The sequence below is a fragment of the Ictalurus furcatus genome, chromosome 29 (assembly GCF_023375685.1).
Source record: "Ictalurus furcatus strain D&B chromosome 29, Billie_1.0, whole genome shotgun sequence".
NCBI classification, from domain to species: domain Eukaryota; kingdom Metazoa; phylum Chordata; class Actinopteri; order Siluriformes; family Ictaluridae; genus Ictalurus; species Ictalurus furcatus.
The window spans coordinates 8,355,338-8,380,240 of NC_071283.1; the positions used below are offsets into that span (position 1 = coordinate 8,355,338).

General features: G+C 36.4%; 1 protein-coding gene across 1 annotated transcript in view; it reads left to right on the forward strand.

Moving 5' to 3' along the window:
- The first annotated feature begins 84 nt into the window (after positions 1-84).
- Positions 85-24,903, forward strand: part of abcc2 (ATP-binding cassette, sub-family C (CFTR/MRP), member 2) — a 61,578-nt gene continuing 36,759 nt past the window's right edge. Inside the window, exons 1-13 of the mRNA XM_053619557.1 lie at positions 85-501; positions 8,257-8,430; positions 8,850-8,993; positions 11,099-11,239; positions 11,336-11,458; positions 11,572-11,627; positions 13,356-13,590; positions 17,362-17,546; positions 17,765-17,942; positions 19,055-19,309; positions 21,219-21,284; positions 21,666-21,803; positions 22,593-22,739. Coding sequence (XP_053475532.1) covers positions 460-501; positions 8,257-8,430; positions 8,850-8,993; positions 11,099-11,239; positions 11,336-11,458; positions 11,572-11,627; positions 13,356-13,590; positions 17,362-17,546; positions 17,765-17,942; positions 19,055-19,309; positions 21,219-21,284; positions 21,666-21,803; positions 22,593-22,739 — 1,884 coding nt within the window. The 5' untranslated portion in view covers positions 85-459. The remainder of the gene's footprint in view (positions 502-8,256; positions 8,431-8,849; positions 8,994-11,098; positions 11,240-11,335; positions 11,459-11,571; positions 11,628-13,355; positions 13,591-17,361; positions 17,547-17,764; positions 17,943-19,054; positions 19,310-21,218; positions 21,285-21,665; positions 21,804-22,592; positions 22,740-24,903) is intronic.

Sequence of the window (24,903 nt, forward strand, 5' to 3'; positions counted from 1 at the left end):
TTCCCCCTTCCTCTCATGTAAACATCCTTTTGAACTTTAAACTGTTGAGCTACAAAAACATACCATGATTAATTTCACTGACTCATTTATATTTTTATTTAGAAGCAGAGAAAAGCGTTTCTCCATAATAATGACACAGCCCACGTTTGGCTCATTTTAGTGCTTTTCAGGATTCAGCAATTACGTAAAACAGAGATCTCAAACATTTCCATAATCTCGTGAAAGTTTTTTTTTTTTTTTCTGGTGGTTTATGGCTGATAAGCTGTGGTAAGTAGTGATCACGCAACAGCAGAGCGAAGTTAAGCATTAACGGAATCTATGCTTATAAACTCCAAACCCTCATGAAAGGACTTCCAGAACCATATACCTGAGAAGCTGTAAGAATCGCGATCAGGTTGCTGCTTACTGGGAGCATCACCTCTATTCATACGGATCATTAGAGGTGAGAGAGGTGAAAATATGTCTGCTGCTCTGGATGAGTACTGTGGGTCAACTTTTTGGGTGAGCTTTGAAACAGTATTTCTATTTATGATAACTTGACACTTTGGTTGTATCTTTCTTTATAACTTTGTTTCTATTAAACATCTGTGCTATACTAGAGAAAAATGTATGTATTTACTACAAAAGAAGTGAAGGCCACTAAATTATCTGCTTCTGTTCTATTTTTTATTGAATACTTAACCAATGTAATAAGATGAAACCTAAAAAAATGACTAATTAGCAGTCCTGGTTGAGCAGAATGTGAAATGACTGATAAAATAGTGGTTCTTTCTATTGAGCTTCATTAATGCTTAGTTAGTAATTAGTAATTTAACCACATAATACACTTGAGTGTTTATGACTTTCTAGAAAATATCATTCATGTATATACAGATACTGATATCTACTTTAAATGAGAGTTCTGTGCATATATTGTGTTTTAAAGACTGAATATTGTCAATTAGACAAATTCACTGAAAATATGTATGGTTTTATTGTTATGAGGTAATCTTGATATGAGGGTTGAATATAGTAACATAAGTTTTTATTTTGAAGCCATATTAATATATATTATATACTATAGTTTATCATTTATGATTTAACACCCACCGATAGGAAGGTTTTTCTTCAATCAGTTAATTAATGTAACATCTTTAAAATGGTACTTTATATAAACATTTAAGTTAATAATCAACACATAATGTTTGCTTATGAAATTAGTTACATTTACAGTCATGAATGACCATGCAGGAGCCATGCTGTGTTACTGGTTATGACTTCACTGACTACCTTTGGACCATGATTTTGCAGTTTAGTGTACAATGAAAGCATACAAATCTCATGGTACTAAAACCACAGATTTTAAACCTACATTTCCTGCTGTAATCTAACTAGAGCCACAACAACTAATCGATAAAATCGATAATAATCGATTATGAAAATTGTTGCCAACGAATCTCATTATCGATTAGTTGTTCTGTGCGCAGCACAGAGTACATTTACTCATTACGTCAGTGGTTTTCAAAGTGGGGGGAACCCGGGGGGCCTCAACAATTTGGTGTGCCCATCCCTCACACTATTATGTTTTCTCTTTCTCACTCTCAGACACACACACACACACACACACAATCAATTCCTAATGTAATGTAATGTAAAGATGTAAGATGTAATTATTAATAAAAAAAAGGGGGGTATATTCAGAAGTCTGTATTTTTAATGTGTTTTAAAGACATCGTGCAAAAGGGGGGCCTCGGTCAAATGTTAATGCCATTTTGGGGGCCTTGCCCTGAAAAGTTTGGGAACCCCTGCATTACGTTACTTCTGTTCCGAAAACACGCTTCGGAGAGTAAATACTAAAATTGCATCCCAAATGAAGTACTATACACTTACACTATGCACTGTGTACTCTACCATCTAGTGTATGAATTTTAGAAAGGTAATATCATCTCAAATGGAAAACTAGTGCTTTTTTTTACTAACTGGAAGTATAAGCCAATTTCTAGTCAGTGGCGCATGACGTCATACACACGTAATGCGACGCCGCTAGCTTTAGCCTAATACTCAGCGTTACCGACAATGACTTTCTTCAGTTTACTGTTTGTCAGCGTTACCTTTTATTTTAAGTTTAGTTTAATTGAAGTTTATTGTCATTATATGCTGTGTAACAGTCTGTCAGTGTAACTTCTGTTGTTTATTATAACGGAAGTGATGTGTTAGTAATGAGGCCATGTTGCTCCTCACGTGCAGTGTACACTCTGATACAGAGTGTAGCAAGAGTGAGATCTGTAATGTCTAATTAAAACATTATGATCAAAAGTAAAATAATGTTTAAATGCAGCGCGTAACAGAAACCACAAGGTGCAGTGAAAGTGAGTTTTTATTATTAATTTAAGACTGTAGTTTAATTCAGTGCATTTTGTGCATCCATAAAAAAGTAGTGTGTATATATACTATTATATAATATAAACTTTTATATATATATATATATATATATATATATATATATATATATATATATATATATATATCCCTCTCCCATATCGCCATCAATTTATTGTAGTCAAGGAGTTTCAGATTTGAAAATTGTTTAATATGTGTTTATATGTACATCTCCACGTTGATAGGGGGCAGTAGAACAAAATAAGAGCAGTTACTTATTAGTTTACCATAGTTAGTGTGACTATTAGGGAAAACTAAATGATTGGAAAAAATGGCTAAGCATCCCAATACACTGGATAATTACTTCTCCAAGAAAACAAGAACAGAAATTGCTGATGGAGGACAGGTAACTGAGCAGACAAGTGTCACTCATTCAGAAGAGGAGAATTACCGATGTGAGCCATTAGCTCCGAAGCAATTTGGAACGGTTAGTCAGGCCTCCACAGATCGAGATCCAGTTCACTGACCCAAAACGTCTGCAAACTTTATTGAGATTGGGCCATATCAACCAGTAATTTCATTTCCAGTGAGTGACGATAGAAAGTTCCATAAAGAATGGTATGGGATTCTTGAATGGCTTGAATATAGTCCCACCATTGATCGGGCTTTTTGTTTCACATGTAGCGCATTTGGTGGCAACGAGGCTAAGACGGACACATTTCAGGTGACTGGATTTGCCAACTGGAAAAAAGTCACTGAAAAATGAACATCAGAAAAGCAGCATGCACATTTCTGCTGGGTTAAAAATGAAAGGTCATCAACAGACACTTAAAACGGGAAGAGTAGCTAGGCAAATCAGCAGCGAACAAACAGAGAGAGTGAATGAGTACAGAGAATTTCTGAAAAAAATATGCGAGACTTTGCTCTTCTGTTGCCGCTCCGATATTGCTCTTCGTGGTCACGATGAAACGAATGAATCAGAAAATCGGGGAAATTTCTTACAGTTGATGGATTTAAGGGCCACTGATAACCAACTAATTAACCGACTATTCAAAAATAGAGAGAGATCATTTATTTATGTTCATAGCAAGCACCAGAATGAGTTGATCAATATAATGGCCAGTCAGGTTAAAAGTAACATCATACAACAAGTGCATGAATCCAGAATTTTTGCCCTTATTGCAGATGAAACGCAAGACATAAGTAGGCATGAGCAAGTTGCAGTGGATTTGAGATCTGTCGAGAGAGACGTCGATGTCCATGGATCATTCATCGGATCTTATAGGACTGACAGAACAGATGGTGAATCTTTGGCCCTTCTTTTAAAGAATGTACTGACAAGCTTTAATCTTGATATCTGCAACTTGAGAGAGCAATGTTACGATGGTGCGGTGAGTATGCGAGGAACCTAGCATGGTGTAGCTACACGCATTTTAAGAGAATCCACTGGCGATGTACGTCTACTGTCACTCACATATCCTCAACCTCTGCATTGTGGATGTCTGTCGCACCAATATAGCTGTGAGACACATGCTGACCAATGTTCAACCTCTCTATAACTTCATCGAGGGGTCAGCAAAACGACATGCAGTATTTGAGTCTTTGCAAAAACGGAGCAGTGACTTTTCAGGTAAATCTACTACACTGAAATCTCTAAGCAACACAACATGGAGCTACCATGCAGAGGCTCTCAAGGCCATACTTGATAACTTTGAGACTATCGTTGGCACACTTAGTGAAATTTCTGAAAACGATGTGCGAGTCGTCGGACAGGCAAGTAGTTTGCTGACATCTGTGACCGATTTGATCACTTTTTGTTCCCTTGCATTGTTATGCGATAAATTCTCATTCAGTGTAATGTACTGTCCAAAGCGTTACAGTCATCCACCTTACATTATGCCAGTGTAAAAAGCCTAGCATCTTCCACAATCTCTGCTCTTCTAGCAATGAGAACTGATCATCACTTTCAGCAGCTTTGGGAGATCACAGTCGAGTTGTGCGATAAGAACAACTACCGCGGCCCGCAACGTCCATGGAGGAGAACAACCAAAGCAACGATGCCTGCTCCAAATTCAGCCTCAGCTCAGGACTATTACAAGGAATTGCATTTCAGCGTACTGAACAACACTATTAAAGAGATCCATGAGCGATTTGAAAATGACATTAACACTTTGACTGCACTTAATCACATCCTCAGCTCTAATACGGACACCGAAGAGGACCTGACATTTATTTGTTGTCACTATGGATGACGAATGCAGAATTGTCACTTTTCAACGCTATGTCAATGGAGAAGCAAGTTTTGAACAACGACTATCACTGTTCAGAGAGTCAAGGCTGGTCCACATTCTTGTAAACATTGGCAACCTCTTTGAGTTATTCTTGACTGTGCCAAAGAACACTGTATCGTGTGAAAGAAATTTTTCTTGCTTGCGTTGACTGAAAATTTACATGAGAAACACCATGAAACAGGAAAGACTGTCGGACATTACAGTACTGAACATTGAACGGGCCATTCATGTGGATTTGGTTAAAACCGTTAATCGCTTTGATGCCATGCCTGGTGGATGCCGTTTAGCTCTTCACTAAAGTATGACGTTGTTTTGATACTTAAACTCGTGTGCTTAAATTTTCTGCGAATATTTTGCTGAGGCAGGTACAAAAAGACTCTAACTTACATTACAAAAGTAATGCTTGTATATGAAGTGTTTACAATCATGTTGACAATTAATGTATGAAATGAATGACCATGCTGGAGCTATGTTGTGTTGATAATCATGACTAAGCAACTACCTTTGGACCATGAGTTTGCAATTTAGTATGCAGTGAAAGCTTGTAAACCACATGGTAATAAAAAGGCCCATTCTAAACCTCCATTTTCTGCAAAGCAGTTTTAGTATTCATTTGGCTCATAGAATGACCCCTAACTGGATGACTTACTTTAAAATGAAAGTGATTAAGAGTAGTAATTAAAAGTAAAGCTGGGTGCCCTCCAAAATTATTAGCACCTTTCATGAAAATGAGCCAAACGTAATATACTGTATTGTCGATGTTGGGCGGAAACCTCGTATCTCTATATCTCATCATTTAAATTTTTTTCATAAATCATTGCTATTGGTCACCCTTTACGTCTGCCGGTGGGTTTTACAAATATTTAACCAATGAAAAGCATGAAAAGAGTTTGTGTTCATTCTTGTAACTCCACTGGAAATTATTTTAAAAATACATGGTTTAGTTTCCTGAAAAGTAACAGTTTTGGACACACAAGGTTTCAGTCCGAGAACGATGATATAAAAAGAATAACATATGCAAGGAGTGATATTTTGAGCTCAAACATACATGGATGTATTTATGTTTATTTTAATTTAAGCATGTTTTTAGTAGAGTATTTTTTCCTACAAAAAATTCTTTCAAAATGATCAGCACCCTTACAGGTCCGAGACCCTTCGGGATCCACTCCTCAATATTTTAAGCTCTAGAGACTGAGATTATTAATAATTCATTTCTTTAACCATTTCTGCATTTATAGAAGTAAATTTGGCTCATCATCTTCTAGAAAGCTATGTCTACGTCTATATCTGAACCTCATCATAATTCATAATGCCAATCTTAAAGATACCCTGAACAACCTGCTACAAAACAGCCACAAAGAATTAGACTAAGAAACACTTTATTGCCTATGAATTGTGCTCAAAGGAATTAGTTTTGGTTTGGTGCCAGTGTGCAACATTATACAGTATGTCAAACATACGTTGCAGCAACAACAACAGACAGTGCAACAAACAAATTGTCAGGTCGAGGAGATATAGCCGGATGCAACTGCAGGTATGTGTGCTAAAAACAGTGTTTATTAAATAATCCAGAGAAAAATCCAAAGGGCAACGCAGACTCATAAACAATGATCAGGCAATGGTCAGGCAATGAACAATCAGCCTAAACTAGACAAGGCACAAAAGAGAATCAAAAGGGCAGAAACAGGGTTCAAAACAGTGAAAGGCAAACATGAGAGAATCAAGGCTTGGTAATGACAGAACACAAGGTAACTGAGCATATATTTCACAAAGTTGTGCCCGATTAGAATGAAGGTGAGAGAACTTTCTGGGAATTATGGTCCAGGGCAGGCATGTTTGTAGCCTGTAGTGCAGGATGAGAAATGTAGTCTCTAGTCCCCTTTTTTCCAGTATTTCCCTGACATAAACAGTACAGCAGGATCACAGTGCAGTCGACAAAAATGATTACACAGAGAGGGGACAAGAGACACAAGACATGCTGTCAGTGTGTGCAAGGCATCACTGATTCACCAGCACATTTTACAGTGGGGTATCAGGTGCTTTCCCTTGTATGCAGTTACTTTTTTCAGCAAAACTGCTGATGATGTGCATAGGCGAGGCACGTTTATTGTATACCACATTTCATACACAGAGGTCATTACATTGGGAAAAAACAGATAAAGAGAAAGGCTGATTTAATACCCAATGCCAAGTAATCATGCTGCATTTTGAGAAATCTCTCTCTCACTCCAAATAGCACGTGAGATGCTCACTTCCAAACAGCTTGTTGCTCTGAAAGTAGTCTTTAACAGTTCATCTTGAATCCTTGACAACTGCAAGAATCAATTAAAATATGCAATCACAAGCTCTTATTTTCATGCCTTCACTATCCTCTTCACTGTCTGGGGTGCCAGTGTGCTCTCAAAACCTGTTTTTACTGTTTCAGATGTGAAATATATGCATAACCAACTCTATTTGCCTATAAAGTTTTGTTTTTACCCTTATGGCAATGATACAAAAGTGATTTTACACGTGTGCAACCACATATTTATACCCCAGGGAACCTTTACGAGGTTAAAGGCAACCATGTTGTTATTCAGATTTGTTAGAATAAAGATTTTTTCAGTTGTTTGAGTGCAAACTGTTTACATACGTTTTCTAAGTTTACATATGCCTTGCAGATTCTGCAAATGTTCATAATAAAAAATAATAATACGAGGGATCATAAAAATTGCATCTTGTTGTTTATTTAGTACTGCCCTGAATAAGCTATTTCACATAACAGATGTTTACATATAGTCCACAAGACACAATAATAACTGAATTTACACAAATGCTAAAACTATGAGTACATAGTGAAATTACAATGGGGTTCTGAGTCACACACTTTAATTATTTACATTTTCACATTCGGCTGATGTTTTTATCCAAAGCTTTTATCACAAGCCACGCAGGTGAAAGTTAAAGGCTTCTTTTCAGCAGTTTAGTGGCACTGGGATTTGTGGTCCATAATCCAGAAATTAAATCACTAATCTAATACGGTCACTAATTTGACTAACCACCTACAGAAAATAATAAACACTACTTATAATGCATCATGTTAACGATGCATAATGCATAAAGCTAACTATAAAGTGTAAAGCATTTTCACGAGTAATTATAACAATGTGTATAATGCCATGTGATGTGTTGCCATTTTTTCTCCTTTGTTTTCAGGATGGATACAGCTCTGATCCTAACAGCTAATCTTTTAATGCTCCATGTTAAATTTGTTATTAATTATTGTTAAAAATTATTAATTATTTGACATCATATCATGTTGCCTTCTGTTGTATATTTTTTAATGTTACTATATACTTTAAAATCCAGTATACAAGATGTGTACCAGCAATGACTGGTTTTTACAACATATTTCATTAATCAGTAGTAGGCATTTTATGTACTACAAAATAAAGTGCTACTCTTGGGCTCCCAGTGATGTACAATAAGAAACGTTTAACAAAATCAGCAATTTAGGACTTCCTTTACAGGCTTCTAATGGCTGTGATTATAAATTTGCTTCACTGTAATATTTTGGTATAATTTGAGGAGTGTATTTTGTTCACATTTGTATATTTGCCCACTTTAGAATGACTCGTATCTGGATCGCATGGATCCGGACTTACCGGTGTGTGTGGAGAGAACGGTGTTGGTGTGGGTACCGCTGGGATTTCTGTGGCTTTGTGCTCCCGTACACTTGGTCAGACTCTTCAAGAAAAAAGCTCCCAAATCTCCATTCTCCAAACTCTACATCTGCAAGCAGGTAGAAGTTACCGAGTCTGCATTCACATGAATGAGCATCAGTTCTGCCTCCACAGAGAATATAGTGTGCACAATCACACAGACCAGATGGGTCCCAGTCTACTGGTGAATAATGTGACTTCTTCACAGTGAATTCAAATGATTTGGTCAACCTGAAAATGAAATGATCCTTATTCATTTTATCATTACTCAAAAATAAAAAAATTCCATAAATATGGCGTGTGAAGACTTGTTTGGTGACATTTTGTTTATTACTCCTTCACTCTCAGGTCTGTGCAGCTACAACAAAAGCAAAAATTCATTTTGAATTATTCAGAAGCCTTTATTTTGGGACTTTACATTTCATTATTGTGAACATAATTTAGCATGACACTTTCTTTTCTGTTAAATAACCTAATCAAATTCCATTTTTTTCATCAGGTCATGGCAGGACTTCTGTTCCTGACAGCTATTGCTGGACTTGCTGTCACACTTGCTGAAGATTACAGACCGATGGATGACTCATTGGTTAAAAAAAATCCTGCTGTGCTTTACGTTAATCCTGTCCTGTTTGGAGTCTCTTGGGTAAGCTGATCTTCAAATCCAGAGATTATTGTTGGGAACATTTGCCCCCTCTTCACTGCTGGTGTATTAAATTAGGATTATCACAGGATAAAGTTACTTCAAGATATAAGTTTTCTTTAAAAATTTGTTTTTTCCTTTTTTACCATGTATGACAATTGAATTCATTATTAGCGAGTCCATTATTATTATTATTATTATTATTGTTGTTGTTGTTGTTGTTCTTGTAGCAGTAGTATATGCATGACAAATTTCTTCAATCATCTACATTATACTTAGATCATTTTATATTGCTGCAGAAAACTTGCAAATGGTGTACAGTTGAATGCATCTGCAGACAAATTACATATTTTATTGATTTTTTCAAGTGAAAAGAAGTAAACACAACCTCTGCAGCAAAATATTTTAAAACTATTACATTTTCCTGCAAATGTTAATGCACAGTTACTGTCAATTTGGTTAACGTTAAAACAAAATTGGGTGAGGAAGGGGATCATAAGTTTATTTATTTAAATATTTTTTGTAATTTGGTCATGGGTGCCCAAACTGTTGCATAAAACTGTATAATGCACTACATTCTTACTAGGTGCTACAGTGTGTATGTAGCACCTGACAGTAGCACCTGGAAAAACCCTTCACATGTTGAAATATTGATATTTTCTTTTATATATAGTTTGGAAAACTATAGACTTTCCTAAAATGAAATATCTTTCTCTTTTCCATGTATCTCAACCACAAGTAATGCAGCTGTTTGAAGTCTGCTTACCCCCAAAAGTGAATAGTAAATTGCATTTAAAGATTTCATTTCCAACAGGATTTTGATAGAATTTATTAAGATTATGTTTGCTTTGCTTTGGCATGTATGTATCCATCAACTTTATCAAAGCCTTAGATTCACTATATGAAGAAATCACATTTAGCTAACAAATCTTTAGACAGCTTTATGCAAATTGACTATTTTTACCTCTGCTTTTGTTCAACTGGCCCCTTAGTAAACATGATCTTTGTAGGAAGATAGTATGGCATTGGCGAGGAGCATGTTTTACAAGGAAGCATCATTTAAATGGCGTATTTACTCTTTCATTAAAACAGTGAACACAAATCAATATTAAACTTTATGCTATTGTAACACCTAACACCTACTAAATACTAAGTCTATCAAATCCAGGATGTTAAATTATTACATTAATGGACACCTGCAGGGGCTCACAGGTATCCAAATTAGCACTCATTCAATGGAAGCACAAGGATGCTAAAAATTGCCCATCACAGCCATATGTGGTTCTTCCCCAAATGTTTGCCACAAAATTGGAAGCACACGATTGTCTAGAATGTCTTTGTGTGCTGTGCCATTAAGATTTCCCTTTACTGGAACTAAGAAGCCCAAATCTGTTCCAGCATGTCAATGCCCCTATGCACAAAACGAACTCCATAAGAACATGTTGTGCCATGGTTGGAGTGGAAGAACTCGATTGGCCTACACAGAGGCCTGACCTCAACCCCACTCAACCCCAGGCCTCCTCACCCAACATCAGTGCCTGACCTCACTAATGCTCTTGTGGCTCAATGATTGCAAATCCCCACAGCCATACTCCAAAATCTAGTGAAAAGACTTCCCAGAATAATGGAGCTTATTATAACAGCAAAGGAGGAACTACATGTGGAATGGGATATAAAGAAAACACTTGAGTGTTAGGGTCAGGTCTAGTCAAACGTTTGCCCATATATTTATAGTTTCTTGTCATATTTGGCTACTTGGCAGAATTCAGCCTCACTAATATCCGATTGATTTTCTCTGACTGCCACACATACAGTACTTTACTTTCACCAGAATAGCTTCTGCAGAAAAAAAAAAAGATTTAAAAACCCAAAATATCTTGGTGCATTAGACATTTAGCAGCACTGGTCAATGCTAGCTCCTCACCTTCTGGCATGTGCAAAATGTTTTTTACATTTTAAATGGTTTTTACACTATGAACACACTACCTGCAATAAAAGTACACTAAGTACACAATGTAAGATGTTAATCTTTGATTAAAGTAAATAGAATTGAAAGGTTATTGAATTTTGAAGTGTGTATGCTCATCATGCATGTCTTCAATTTGTAGGCTTTGGTGATGTTAATCCAGGAAGCTGTTCGACGCAAGGAGAGAACCGTCGATTCTGCAAGCCTCTTTCTGTTCTGGCTGCTGTTGGTCATCTGTGATATCTTTCCTTTCCAGACCCTTCTAAGAGATGCCTTAAAAGAGGTATGTTATAGACCATCAGTGCTTGTTCAAGGCTAAGACAATTTGTTATGGTTTTTGTGGTCACACGTCAATTTCTTTTCGTGTCTATCCTTTCAGGAGAACATAGCAGATCTTCCCAGGTTCTGTCTTTTCTACATAGCCTTTGCACTTCAGCTGGTCGCTTTGGTTTTATCAGCCATTGCTGATGTTCCACCTGAACTTAAGGAGGTGGTAAAAAAGGTAGATACTGCTTTTTATATAATTTGTATAAACTTCATTTTTATAAACATTTTGTGATTTTTATAAATATAGACTTGTTTGATTCATTTACATTTTGGATCTCACACCTGCAGAACCCTGAAGCTGGCGCTGCATTTCTTAGCAGAATCACTTTCAACTGGTTTAACTGGTAGGATTTCATTTCTTAAGATCTGCTTAATTTACGCAACAGCTTTTCTTGGCATGCTTTTGTTCCCCAACACAATGACACATGGCTGTGGTCACAGATAGTCACAGTTTTTTTAGTCAACTTATATGCATATAGTATATGCTTTTAGTATTATGGGAATGCCTAATAAATTTATCGCTCACAGCAGAATGAGAAGGTTTCCTCAGGTTGCAGTAAATTAAGGATATTTTAAGGTTCAGTAGTAGGGCTGTAGTCCAAATTTTCTGGATTGACTTGGACATGTCCTGGATTTCTTGCCATTTGTGCTTGGACTTGTCTCTGTCTTGGGCATTGGTCTCACTATAGAGTTTACAGTGGTGCCTGAAAGTTTGTGAACCCTTAAAAATTTTCTAGATATCTGCTTAAATATGAATTAAAACATCATCAGACATCATCAGAAGTCCTAAAAGTAGACAAAGCAATCCCAATTAAACAAATGAGACAAAATATTATACTTGGTTAATTTTCTTTGAGGAAAATGATCCAATATTACATATCTGTGAGTGGTAAATGTATGTGAACCTCTAGGATTAGCAGTTAATTTGAAGGTGAAATTAGAGTCAGGTGTTTTCAATCAATAGGATGACAATCATGTGTGAGTGAACACCCTGTTTTATTTAAAGAACAAGGATCTATCAGAGTCTGATCTTTACAACACATGTTTGTAGAAGTGTATAATGGCATGAACAAAGGAGTTTTCTGAGGACCTAAAAAAAAAAAAGAGTTGTTGATACTCATAAAGCTGGAAAAATTTACAAAGCCATCTCTAAAGAGTTTGGACTCCACCAGTCCACAGTCAGACAGATTATGTACAAATGGAGGAAATTCCAGACCATTGTTACCTTCCCCAGGAGTGTTCGACCAACAAAGGAATCCAGGGTAACTTCTAAGCAACTAAAGGCCTCTTTCACATTGACTGATCAACAGTTCAACTGGAAATGTTTAGTTGCAGTTATTGCTGCACAAGGGGCTCACACCAAATACTGAAAGCAAAGGTTCACATACTTTTGCCATTCATAGATATGCAACATTGGATAATTTTCCACAATAAATAAATGACTAACTTTAATATTTTTGTCTTATTTGTTTAATTGGGTTCTCTTTATCTACTTTTAGAACTTTCAAGCACCATTCTGTATGGTCTTTATACATCCGAGAATGTCTAAGAATAATATTTAAATTGTCTGTAATTTGTGAATGTGTGTGTCTGATTGTGTCCTGCAATGGGTTGGCAACCTGTATAGGGTCTCCCCCACTTTTTGCCCCTACCCGCAACCCTGTGTAGGATAAGTGGTAGGGAAAATTGATGGAAGGATAGGATAGATGTTGTCTTTTCTTTTCACATACACAAAGTTGACCAATAAGTAATTCCTTTTAGAAAACATCTTAATCATTGGCGTAGTGCAGGAATGGAGCCAATTTTGAAGTAAAGGCATTAGGTTGAAAATGATTTGATGGTTTCTTGTTTCAATCTTAGTTCACTTTCATTTGAACTTGATCTTGACTTAAGGCCTGGTCTTAACTTACTCTCTGCTAGTCTTGGTCTCGGACATGACAGCCCTAGTCAGTAGCAATGAAATTATACAAGATAGTACATAATGTCTTATACATTTTTTGCATAATAGGGCACACCCTGCTGAAACATACTGTATACATCATGACAGAATATATATTATCTTTCCATTCAAGGATGGTCATCAATGGCTACAAAAGGCCACTGATACAGGAGGACATGTGGGAGTTGAACGAGAAGGACAGCACGGACTGCATCAGCCAGAAGTTTGAGGGGATTATGAAGGATGAACTAAGGAATGCTCGGCAAAGGCTACAGAAGAAACAGAGCAAGAATAAAAAAACTACACTGAAGCCTGATCGTGACCAGAATGGCCTGGCCAAGGGAGTCAGTCAGGATATCCTGGTCATGGTATGGAATTGTCTCACATAATTTATTTTACTACTACTACTACTACTACTAATAATAATAATAAAAATAATAATTTTAAAGGAGAAGCAGTGTATTATGTTGCCAGAATACAGAATTCTGGGTCATATAAAAAATTTTTTATATGGAATATAAAATGTTGCAGGTATTCAGTCAGGTTTAAGTTCACTTTCAATTCTTTTTATTCAGATCATGACAAATATACTTATTAAACCCCAAATATAATTGAAATTAATTGAAATGTGCATATATATATATATATATATATATATATATATATATATATATATATATATATATATATATATACATAGTGCCTGCCACTAATATTGGTAAATTATCTTTGTTGTTGAACCTTTTGATCTTTTGTTAAAAAAATTCACAAAAATACTCTGCTCTCATGGATATCAAACAACTTCAAACAAAACACAGGTTCATAAATAAATATCTTAAATATATGTGCTTTGTTAAATATATTTGTGCCACAATTAAGAAAAGAAGAAAGAAGCCTTTATTTGTCACATATGCATTAGAGCACAGTCAGAGCGCAGGGTCAGCCATGACACGGCACCCCTGGAGCAGAGAAGGTTAACTTTTGAGCCACCACCAATTTTTGTCACCCTTTTAGTCAATACTTTGTGCTACCTCCCTTTGCCAAGAAAACAGCTCTGAGTCTTCTCCTAAAATGCCTGATGGGGTTGGAGAATACATGGCAAGGGATCTAAGACCATTCCTCCATACAGAATCTCTCCAGATCCTTCAAATTTGAGGTCCACGCTTGTGGACTCTCCTCTTCAGTTCACCCCACAGGTTTTCTATGAGTTTCAGGTCATGGGACTGGGATGGTCATGGCAGGACCTTGATTTTGTGCTCAGTAAACCATTTTTGTGTTGATTTTGATGTATGTTTGGATTATTGTCCTGCTGGAAGATCCAACCACGGCCCATTTTAAGCTTTCTCCCAGAGACAGTCAGGTTTTCATTTAATATCTGTTGATATTTGATAAGAGTCCATGATGCCATGTACCTTAAAAAAAAAAGCCCCAAAACATTAAAGAGCCACCACCATATTTAACCGTGGGCATGATGTACCTTTCCATATGGCTACCTCTCTGTGTGTGCTAAAACAACCTCTGCTGTTTATTGCCAAAAAGCTCTATTTTGGTTTCATCTGACCATAGAACCCGATCCCATTTGAAGTTCCAGTAGTGTCTGGCAAACTGAAGACGCTTGAGTTTGTTTTTGGAGTAGAGTAGAGACTATTTTCTTGAAATCCTTCCAAACAACTTGTGGTGATTTACGTGACTTTGGACTGTAGTTTTGGAGACTTTCTGACCCCAAGCCGACTTTCTCCAGCTGTGATCCTTGGAGATTTTTTGCCCACTCGAACCGTCCTCTTCACAGTCTGTTGAGACGATATAGACACACATCCAATTCCAGGTTGATTCATAACATTTCCAGTTGACTGGAACTTCTTAATTATTGCCCTGATGGTGGCAATGGGCATTTTCAATGCTTGTGTTATTTTCTTATAGCCACTTCCTATTTTGTGAAGCTCAACAACATTTTGCCGAACATCACAGCTATTTTCCTTGGCCTTACCCATTGTTATAAACGACTAAGGGAATTTGGCCTATGTGTTACCTCATATTTATACCCCTGTGAAACAGGAAGTCATAGTTGAACAATTACATGTTCCTAGTCATTCAGATGTACTAATTTTAAAAAAAAATCAATTAGAATATACTTTTTAATATATTTTTCTCACATGAATTCATATATTTAACAAAGATTTTTTTATATATAAACCTGTGTTTTGTTTGCTATCGTTTGATATTCATGAGAATATTTTTGTGTGAATATTTTTAGCAAAATATCAAAAGGTTAAACATTAAAGCCAGTTTTTCACAGCCTTCTTTGCTCACATTTACCAAGGGTGCCAATATTAGTGGAGGGCACTGCATATATATACACAACTCCAATTCCAAAAAAGTTGGGACACGGTGTAAAATTTAAATAAATGTAAATAAAAACAGAATGCAATGATTTGCAAATCTCATAAACCCATGTTTTTATTCACAATAGAACATAGAAAACATATCAAATGTTTAAACTGAGGAAATGTACCACTTTTAGAGGAAAAAAAAGGTAATTTTGAATTTGATGGCAAAAAAGTTGGGACGGCGCAACAAAAGGCTGGAAAAGTAAGTGTTACTAAAAAGAATTGCATATGGCAATTCTACACATTATAATTATTTTATGAAAAGGTATTACTGTTTACCGCAATGTTTAATACATTTAAAAATCAGAATACTTAACATAATGTGTTATAAACACTTATCAGTGCCAGAAAGAAATTCAGACCCAGTCTAAATTTGAAATGAATGAACCCTAGATAAATCATATCAGTTCTTTTTTCACCTTTGATATGGTAACAGTAAACATTACAATAACCTGGTTGTGTAAGTATGCACAGCCTTTTATAATAGGACATGTGACTGTGCTCACATTTAAGGAATCACATTCAGACTAAAGTTTGAAAGTAATCATGATGCAGCGGTCATCAGAGAAGTGATTCTGAGCAACGCCAACTAAATATCAGTTGTTTCTTTAGGATTTTAGCATCTTGGTTTCATTCAACTGCTGAAGCCATGGACTGCAAAAATCTTACGAGGCATGTGCGGGATGTTATTGGGGAAATCGATCAGAATAGGGATACAAAAGAATTTCCAAAACATTAGTTGTAGCAAGGAACACTGTGAAGCCCATCATCAACAACAACAAGTGGGGAAAATGGGACACCACAGTGACAGTTGGAGGCTGCCAAGGGACCTACAGCAACACTAAAGGAGCTGCAGAGATATCTGACAAAGTACTGGTCACTGGTCAGTGTCCTTCACAGGGCTAATGGAAATGGAAGAAATGGAAGCTGTTTCTCACCAAATAACAAAAACAAACGAACAAAAAAACAAGCCAGCCCAAATCACCGCACACCATGTGGAAAAATGTGTTATGGTCTGATGAAAACAAGCTAGTAATATATATTATAATCTGTAAATATAGTGTTAATTTTGTGTATAATAAAGACAGCAATATAATATAATGCATTTTATGATGCCTTATGGATTCATTGTAATATATTAGAAATGTCTCAGTTAATTATGAATATAAATATAAATAATCTTCACAGAAAGTGTTACCAAAATTAAATTCAGATTAGCCTTACTGTCATTATTCTGTGTCTGATTTTGGTTTACAGATAAAGGTCTTTACTCTGATTGAGCTAATAGTATAGGATTATGAACAGACTAGACGATTATATTTTTAAAATAAATTTGCTTTGCCAAATTGTTATATTCTTGAGGTATACAATAAATACCAGTGAATCTGAAATGAGGTTCAAATTATGCATTATTCTCCAGTGTAGTAGAAAAACCACTGACAACCTATTTTCAATCTAAGCACACAAAATACCTTCATATCACAGAACAGGTGTTAGCATATGACAGTAATACTAACCCATAGAGTGACATTCAGAACAATTCACAATGTTTAACAAAATTACTGGCATGGCAAAGTTAACCTGTCATTTTTGCTGTATTCAGGCATGTTTACAGTAAGATTACATAAGCCTTATGCAGGCTACTGTACAGACTTCAGTAGTTTGTTTTATTGCATTGTTGCGTGATAATGTTCTGAGCTTTAAAAGAGTTCACCTTCCTTATTTGATCTTTGCTTTTATTTTTGTGATTAGGAGGAGAGAGGAGAAAAGGCAGAAAAGAAGAAGAAAAAGAAGGAAAAAAAGGACAATGCTTCAGATTATCCTGACTCCTGGCTGGTGCCCACCATTATGAAAACCTTTAAATGGGCACTTATAGAGTCTGCTATCTTCAAACTATTACAAGACCTTCTTTCATTTGTGAGTCCACAGCTGCTCAAGTGAGTCACTTCATTTTCTTGATGATTTACACACCTCTGAAATTTCAAAAAGATGCTGTTCTTTTAGGGCATGTTTTGTAAAGCTTTCATAAAATGCCACTTGCATACAGACTCAGTGTTTAATTTTTATGGCATATTGCCTGTATTTTTTTGCTCAGTTTTGATGTTCTAGTGATTTGCCATGATATTTAATTTAATTTTTTTTTTTTTTGTCACAGGGTCATGATATCCTTCACGCAGGACAAATCCATTTATATATGGTGGGGTTACATTTATGCTGTACTGCTCTTGATTGTGGCAATTCTTCAGTCCTTGTTCCTCCAACAGTATTTTCAGCGCTGTTTTGCTCTGGGTATGAAAGTACGCACAGCAATCATGGCAGCGGTGTATAAGAAGGTACGAGAATCTTTTATTAAATAATTTTTATATGCCATTTTATTTTGTCTTCATGAATGTTTTATTTTTATAACTTCACACCGTGTTTTGGTAGTTTTGTGCCCTGAGCGCTTTGTGTTGCACAGAGGAAAATAGAAAGTGAATTATCAAATTAATGTGTACGCACAACAGTACTAAAACATTGGTCATGAAACAAATGTAGTAATTTTTATTAAGTAATTTAAATTCCAAATTAAATTCCATTATGATAAAATAAAACATTAATCAATTATATTCTACTTATTCATACTATGTACTAAGTTAGTATTATTAGTTTTTTTATTACTAATATTAATTATTAGTAATAATTAATTACCTCCAGGGTTGGAGGTTTCCTCTGCCCACTCTGGTTTCCTCCCCCAGTCCAAAGACATGCATTGTAGGCTGATTGGCATTTCCAAATGATCCATGGTGCATGAATAGGTTTGTGGTGTGTGACTGTGTCCTGCGATGGGTTGGCACCCCATCCAGACTGTCCCCAGCCTTGTGCCCTGAGTCCCCTGCGATAGGCTCTAGACTCCCCACAAGCCTGTGTAGGATAATACCAATTATAGATATATACAGTATATATTAAGATTAATAGCCAGTAATCTAATTTGGCAATATTCAGAGTGGAGTTAGGTGCACACAATGAGGATTTAAAACCAAATTGTACTCATCAGTATTCAGACCTCAGACTTAATTAATGAAGTCTTACTTAACCTGAACTCAGAAGATAGACTAGAGTTACTCACACCGGAATTACGCACATCTAAAAGAAAACGGGTGTCTTAAGGGTGCGATTCTGCCCTTGGAGTGTTTTTTCTTAATTTTCTTCATATTCAGAGCCAATGTCTGACAGTTTGAGGTAACCACAATATGCCAACTCTGAATATTGCCCATTATTAGTAGAAAATAATCCTTAAAATATTTTTCTTTCAACTTTCCAACCTTGCCAATCATTCAGAATTATTTGAAATTTAAATTTAAAATTTGTTTCCTGTATCCCATGTATATTTTTAACTTCTAGGTAATCAATCACTGTAATATTGAGGCATTGGTTGTGCAGTTTTATAACTTGTTCTCTCTTTCAGGCACTGGTCATGTCTAATAATGCAAGGAAGGAGTCCACTGTAGGGGAAACAGTCAATCTGATGTCAGCCGATGCTCAGCGCTTCAATGATGTCACCAACTTTATCCACCTGTTGTGGTCGTGTCCACTGCAGATTGTTATGTCCATAGCATTTCTGTGGATTGAACTGGGGCCTTCTGTTCTCGCCGGTCTCTTGGTGATGTTGCTTATGGTTCCCATTAATGGGTTACTGGCCACCAAATCCAGGTCTTTGCAGGTACTTTGTTACTATTGTGAATTTTTCTTAGTCTGAAATTACCACACTGAATGTGGGTAAAATGTACTACAATCTTTTCATTTACTTGGTCTTATGGCACACTTCCTATGAAACATTCATGTTGAACACATTATAAATGCATTCACACACACACATATATATATATATATATATATATATATATATATATATATATATATATATATATATATATATATGTATATATATATATATATATATGTATTTTGGCATTGGCATTTGGCAGATGCCCTTATCCAGAGTGACGTACAGTTAACTCATTTATAAAACTGACTGTGACAGTTGTCGTATCGTCACATCTTAGTCATGGAACAAAAAGGTGGTCGACGGACATTTTCCACTATAGTTTTTTTTTAACGAAATTAATATTAATCAAATAATATAATACAGCTTTGCAGTAGTATTCATATTACAAGTGATAGTGCAGAACCTGTCTTAAACAGGTGCACCTCAAGAAATTTGAATATTGTGGAAAAGTTCATTTTTTCCTGTAATTTAAATAAAAAAGTGGAACTTTCATATATTCTAGATTCATTACACATAAAGTGAAATATATCAAGCCTTTTTTTTGTTTTAATCTTGATGATTATGGCTTACAGCTCATGGAAATCAAAAATCTAGTATCTCAAAATATTAGAATAAAGAATTTATAATACAGAAATGTCGACCTGAGAAGACTCCTTATTTGTTGGCTCAAGCCAAGCATTGCATATACTTTATAACACATTATAAATGCATTTATAAATTATTACAAATACCATTTTCATGGCTAGTTTTATTTTGTGTCCTTTATTTTCAATATATGCCATAAAATGCTGTGAGGTCCTTAAATAACTAAAGAAGTAACACACTTCTTTTACACTGTATGCGGCACACTGGAATTAAGTGGACCTTTACTTTAATATTAAGCGAAGAGGACCAGAATTAAGTAAATAAGTTTCTTGTCAAGTGAATGTTATTGCAGAATTAATTCATGCACAAGAGAACCTCCAAAATGTCTGGAGTTTATTCTAATTGAGTCATCTGCAGCTGGTGGGTTGTTTAATAAGGACAAAATATTCACAGAAATGGATTTGCTTTAAATGTCCCGTGCTGCACATTTAACCCGCTGCTCTAGTTCAAATCTAATGTGCTGGAGTACAGAGCCAACAGGGTTACTTATGCACTGAACTCTATATTCAAGCCAAGTTAAGTCCTGTGGGTTTTACATTGTCATTCCTCTCATATATAGCTCATATTTATTGGAACAAAATGTCATTTCGCCAGGCTCTTGGTTGAACATATAACAATGCAATAGCACAGTGCACAGGACTACACAAAGTGCACATATGCAACAGTGTGAGATGAAAAATATACATGTAAAAATATACTGTAAAATATACAATAAGTACACAGGACAGAACAGGGTTGAACCAGTGCAAAGAATTGTATGTAAGCTATTGACTATGCAGAGGGTGTTGAGAAGGGTTTGATTAGTGCAACTGTGTTTTGGGAGGCAGTGGGGTGTTGAGTATTCTGACTGCCTGTGGGAAGAAGCTTTTGTGAAGTCTGGTGGAGGTAGCTGTGCTCTGGTACCTTTTGCCAGATGGCAGGAGGGTAAAGATTCCATAAGAAGTGTAGGAGGGGCCGCGTGTACAATGCTGGTTGCCTTATGGATGCAGTGGTTGTTGAAAGAGGCATCAACGATGGGTAGAGAGACCCTAATGATCATCTTAGCTTTTGTCCGCTGTGGGATCTGTGCAGGTCCCATACCAGACAGTGAGACAGCTGGTCAGGATGCGCTCTATTGTCCTCTACTTCATAGATAGTTTCCTGCTTTTCAAAAAACATCAATTATCTCCATTTTTCATTCACAATGTTTCATTTTCAGATGGAAAACATGAAGTTTAAAGACAAACGCATGAAAATGATGACTGAAATCTTGAACGGCATCAAGGTAGGCAGTCTCTTTCATATCACATTGAATAAGCTGTTAATTATATAGTACTGGAGAGGAAATTTGATATTTTGGGGCGTTCAGGCAACGCAATGACAAATCCCTGAACCTAAACTAAAGCCATCATTTTTCGATTCAGAAAATTGGTCATATTGTGTCAGGTTGTTTACAAGGTGACTGCATAATGAATATGCTACACTGAAAGGGTGAGACCCTGCAATGACTTATTCTCAGTTTAAATATCGAGCTGTGAGCTGCTTTTATGTTGGACCCACCTGGGGTGCCTGGAGAATGCCTGAGTGTTTATCTCCTTTGTCCTTGTCTTTAACGTCCTTTTTTGCCCTTTCTTTTTCCTCTCTCACAACCCCCATTGTTTTGCAGATTCTTAAGCTTTATGCTTGGGAGCTCTCTTTCCAGGATCAAGTTCAAGACATTAGAGAGAAGGAGTTGAAGGTGATGAGGAAATTCGCCTACCTGTCGTCCGTCTCCACCTTTATCTTCGCCTGCGCTCCAGCTCTGGTGGGTGTGATGGGTTTCAAACAGGGTTCACATTTCACACATCTCATCTGCTTATATATGAATGTATTCTTTTGCTCTTTTTGCAAATAGGCAGTCTCTTAATTAATAATATGGCAAATAAGGAAAAGGTCCATCATTCTTGGTATAGTTTGTAATTATATTATTTATTTTAAATAAAAATATTTTAATTATTGTATGATTGATTGATTAGTGTTCAGTATTGATTTGTTGTTGTTTTTTTTAAAAAATGTATTTAAAAAATGTATAAATCAACAAAAAACCTCACTACAGGCCAAAGTATCACACTCTAGGTAAACTTTCTAAAATTTGTAAATACAACTACAATATATTTTTTGATGATTAATTTAGCTAAGTGAATTTTTCCAAAATATGTGGGGGTTTTCTCACCTTTAACTGCCATAAAGCAGAGAAGTTACAAGTGCAATGTAGCAAACAAACAAAAAGGCTAAGTAATACTCAAAAATGTCAGGCAGGCAAATGGTCAGATAATTAATCCACATGCAGGTGTAAACTAGACGAGGATAATTCAGGAAATGTGATGCAGGAAAACAGTCAAAACACATCAAAACAGAAACAGAGCTAAGATTCATAGTCGTTACAGATACCTTCAGCAATACTGAAGTGAGACAGAAAAATCTGGATTGTTTGACTGGGGTTTAGAAGCTTGACTAGAGGTCGTGGACTGATGGATTTTGTAGTTTGCAAACAATTTAGAAAGAAGTGCATATGACTCTATGTTTGAGTTGCTGTGAAATGTGTGTTTTTCAGGTATCATTGGCGACCTTTGCTGTTTTTGTGTCTGTCAGTCCGGATAACATTTTAGATGCACAGAAAGCTTTTACATCCATCTCTCTCTTCAACATACTGCGTTTTCCTCTGGCCATGCTCCCCATGCTGATTTCCTCCATTGTACAGGTACCCAGTATGCGCACACATATTTTGGTGTCTCGTGTAGTTTTGCAGATTTTTATTGTCTATGGATGCCCTGTTTTTTGTGTTTTCCATATATTATGCATATTGTATGTTATATATATATATATATATGTGTGTGTGTGTGTGTGTGTGTGTGTGTGTGTATGTATGTATGTATGTATGTATGTGTGTAGGGAGAATTAGCTGTTTAGATTAAGTTGTTGCATTCTCCACCATTATATGTAATGAAAGTTTACATATTTAGATTAAGTTACCTATATTCTCCATAAACTACATAGGAGAGACTAGCAGATTAGCTCGGAAGGGGAAATTTGGCTAATTTAGTATTTCTGATCAACTATTCGTCCAGCGATAAGTTGAAATTAGTGTATTTATGCATTAGATATTACCTCCGTGGCCACTGGCAATAATCCATCCATCCATCCATCCATCTTCTACCGCTTACTCCTTCTTCAGGATCGCAGGGTAACCTGGAACCTATCCCAGGGAGCATCGGGCACAAGGCGGGGTACACCCTGGACAGGGTGCCAGTCCATCGCAGGGCACAATCACATACACACTCATTCATACACTACGGACACTTTAGACACACCAGTCAGCCTACCATGTATGTCTTTGGACTGGGGGAGGAAACTGGAGTACCCGGAGGAAACCCCCGCAGCACAGGGAGAACATCACTGGCAATAATATTCTAGATATAGTGAAACATTATTTTAAGAGCACATTGCAAGATCGGCAATTCAAGGCAATAGACTTCGTAAACAATAAGACACTTATGTTTAAGAACAGACGAGATTTTACTAACCTATTCTGCGACATAGAAACTAATCTAACACACACACACACACACACACACACACACACATACATACATAAACATGGGTACAAATGGCTTTTAACAGAGTGAATTACATTCCAAGTTTAAAGCACTGTATGTTATTTCACAGACCATGATCTGAACAAAGCATCAACTTATTAATCTAATTTCACTTCTATTTAAGGGCTTTAAACTTATTATAAGCACCAGTCTTAGCTAGATTCTGGGGTATTGTGCTTGCCAGTTGAGGGGATTTCCTCGTTATGTCGTGGTGTTGAGGGGATTCCCACGATGGTGATTTGTCTGTGGCCTGGTCGGCATTTGAGTAGCGTCTCAGAAGACCGGTCTGAATGATGAATGAAATGGAGTCTAATATGAGGGATGTTTGAAGAACTGGTGGTGGGTCTCTGAGCAGATGTTGACTGGAGACTTTCCACTGCCTCTGTTCTTCTTCTGATGAGAAGAGATAAGAGATGAGCGAGAGCCAAAAGAGCACCAAGAGCGGAGAGAGCGTTTCTTTGGTGTCACTGGATTTTAACTCTTTCCGTCTAGGCCAGCCCCAGAATGTTTCCTTCAATCAAACATTGTTTTAGGGTGGGGTGTAAGCCATATTCTCCATTGTCTCTGCAGATGGGTGTTTCCACACTTTTCATGATGTGTGGATCAAACTTTGTTCAAAATATCAACCTGTACATATAGACATTCTACCTGAATTTCATTACTCTTATCCTTCAGGATCCTTCACTCAATGAACACACACATACCACACAAGACATATATTTAACTGTTGTTAAGTCCACACAATAATCATACTAGTACTACTACTTTATTTAATACATGCTAAATAAATCGAACAATTACTGGCAACTTATTGGTTATAAACATGAAGAAAACAGACGAAAGCATTTGTGAAAATAGGTGACTGCAGTTGTTTAAAGATGTATTAATATTCACAGGCTTTGCTTCTGTAGGCTATGTGGAGTGCTCTGATTGTGAAATGTGTGAACATGGGGCTTTGTGTAGATCCTTTCCTGAGGGAGCAAAAGGTCTCATTTAAAGGGGTAGTTCCCCCCTTTCTTTCTTCCTGAAGTTATCACTTTTCTGGTGAAGATCCTTGAATTTATCTGTTGAGTAAGCCATCTGGTCTGGATGAAATCACTGGATTTGACAGCAGTTTCTGTGTGTTAGATGGTTCAGGCCTGGGTCAGAGATGTCTGTAACACTTGCACTATTGTTGTAGATAAGGCAGACTCAAACAAGCCATACTTAAGTGGCTCCTCTGTGTTTGCTGAGTGAGGATTCAACTGAGTGCAGTCAGTTTATAACGTT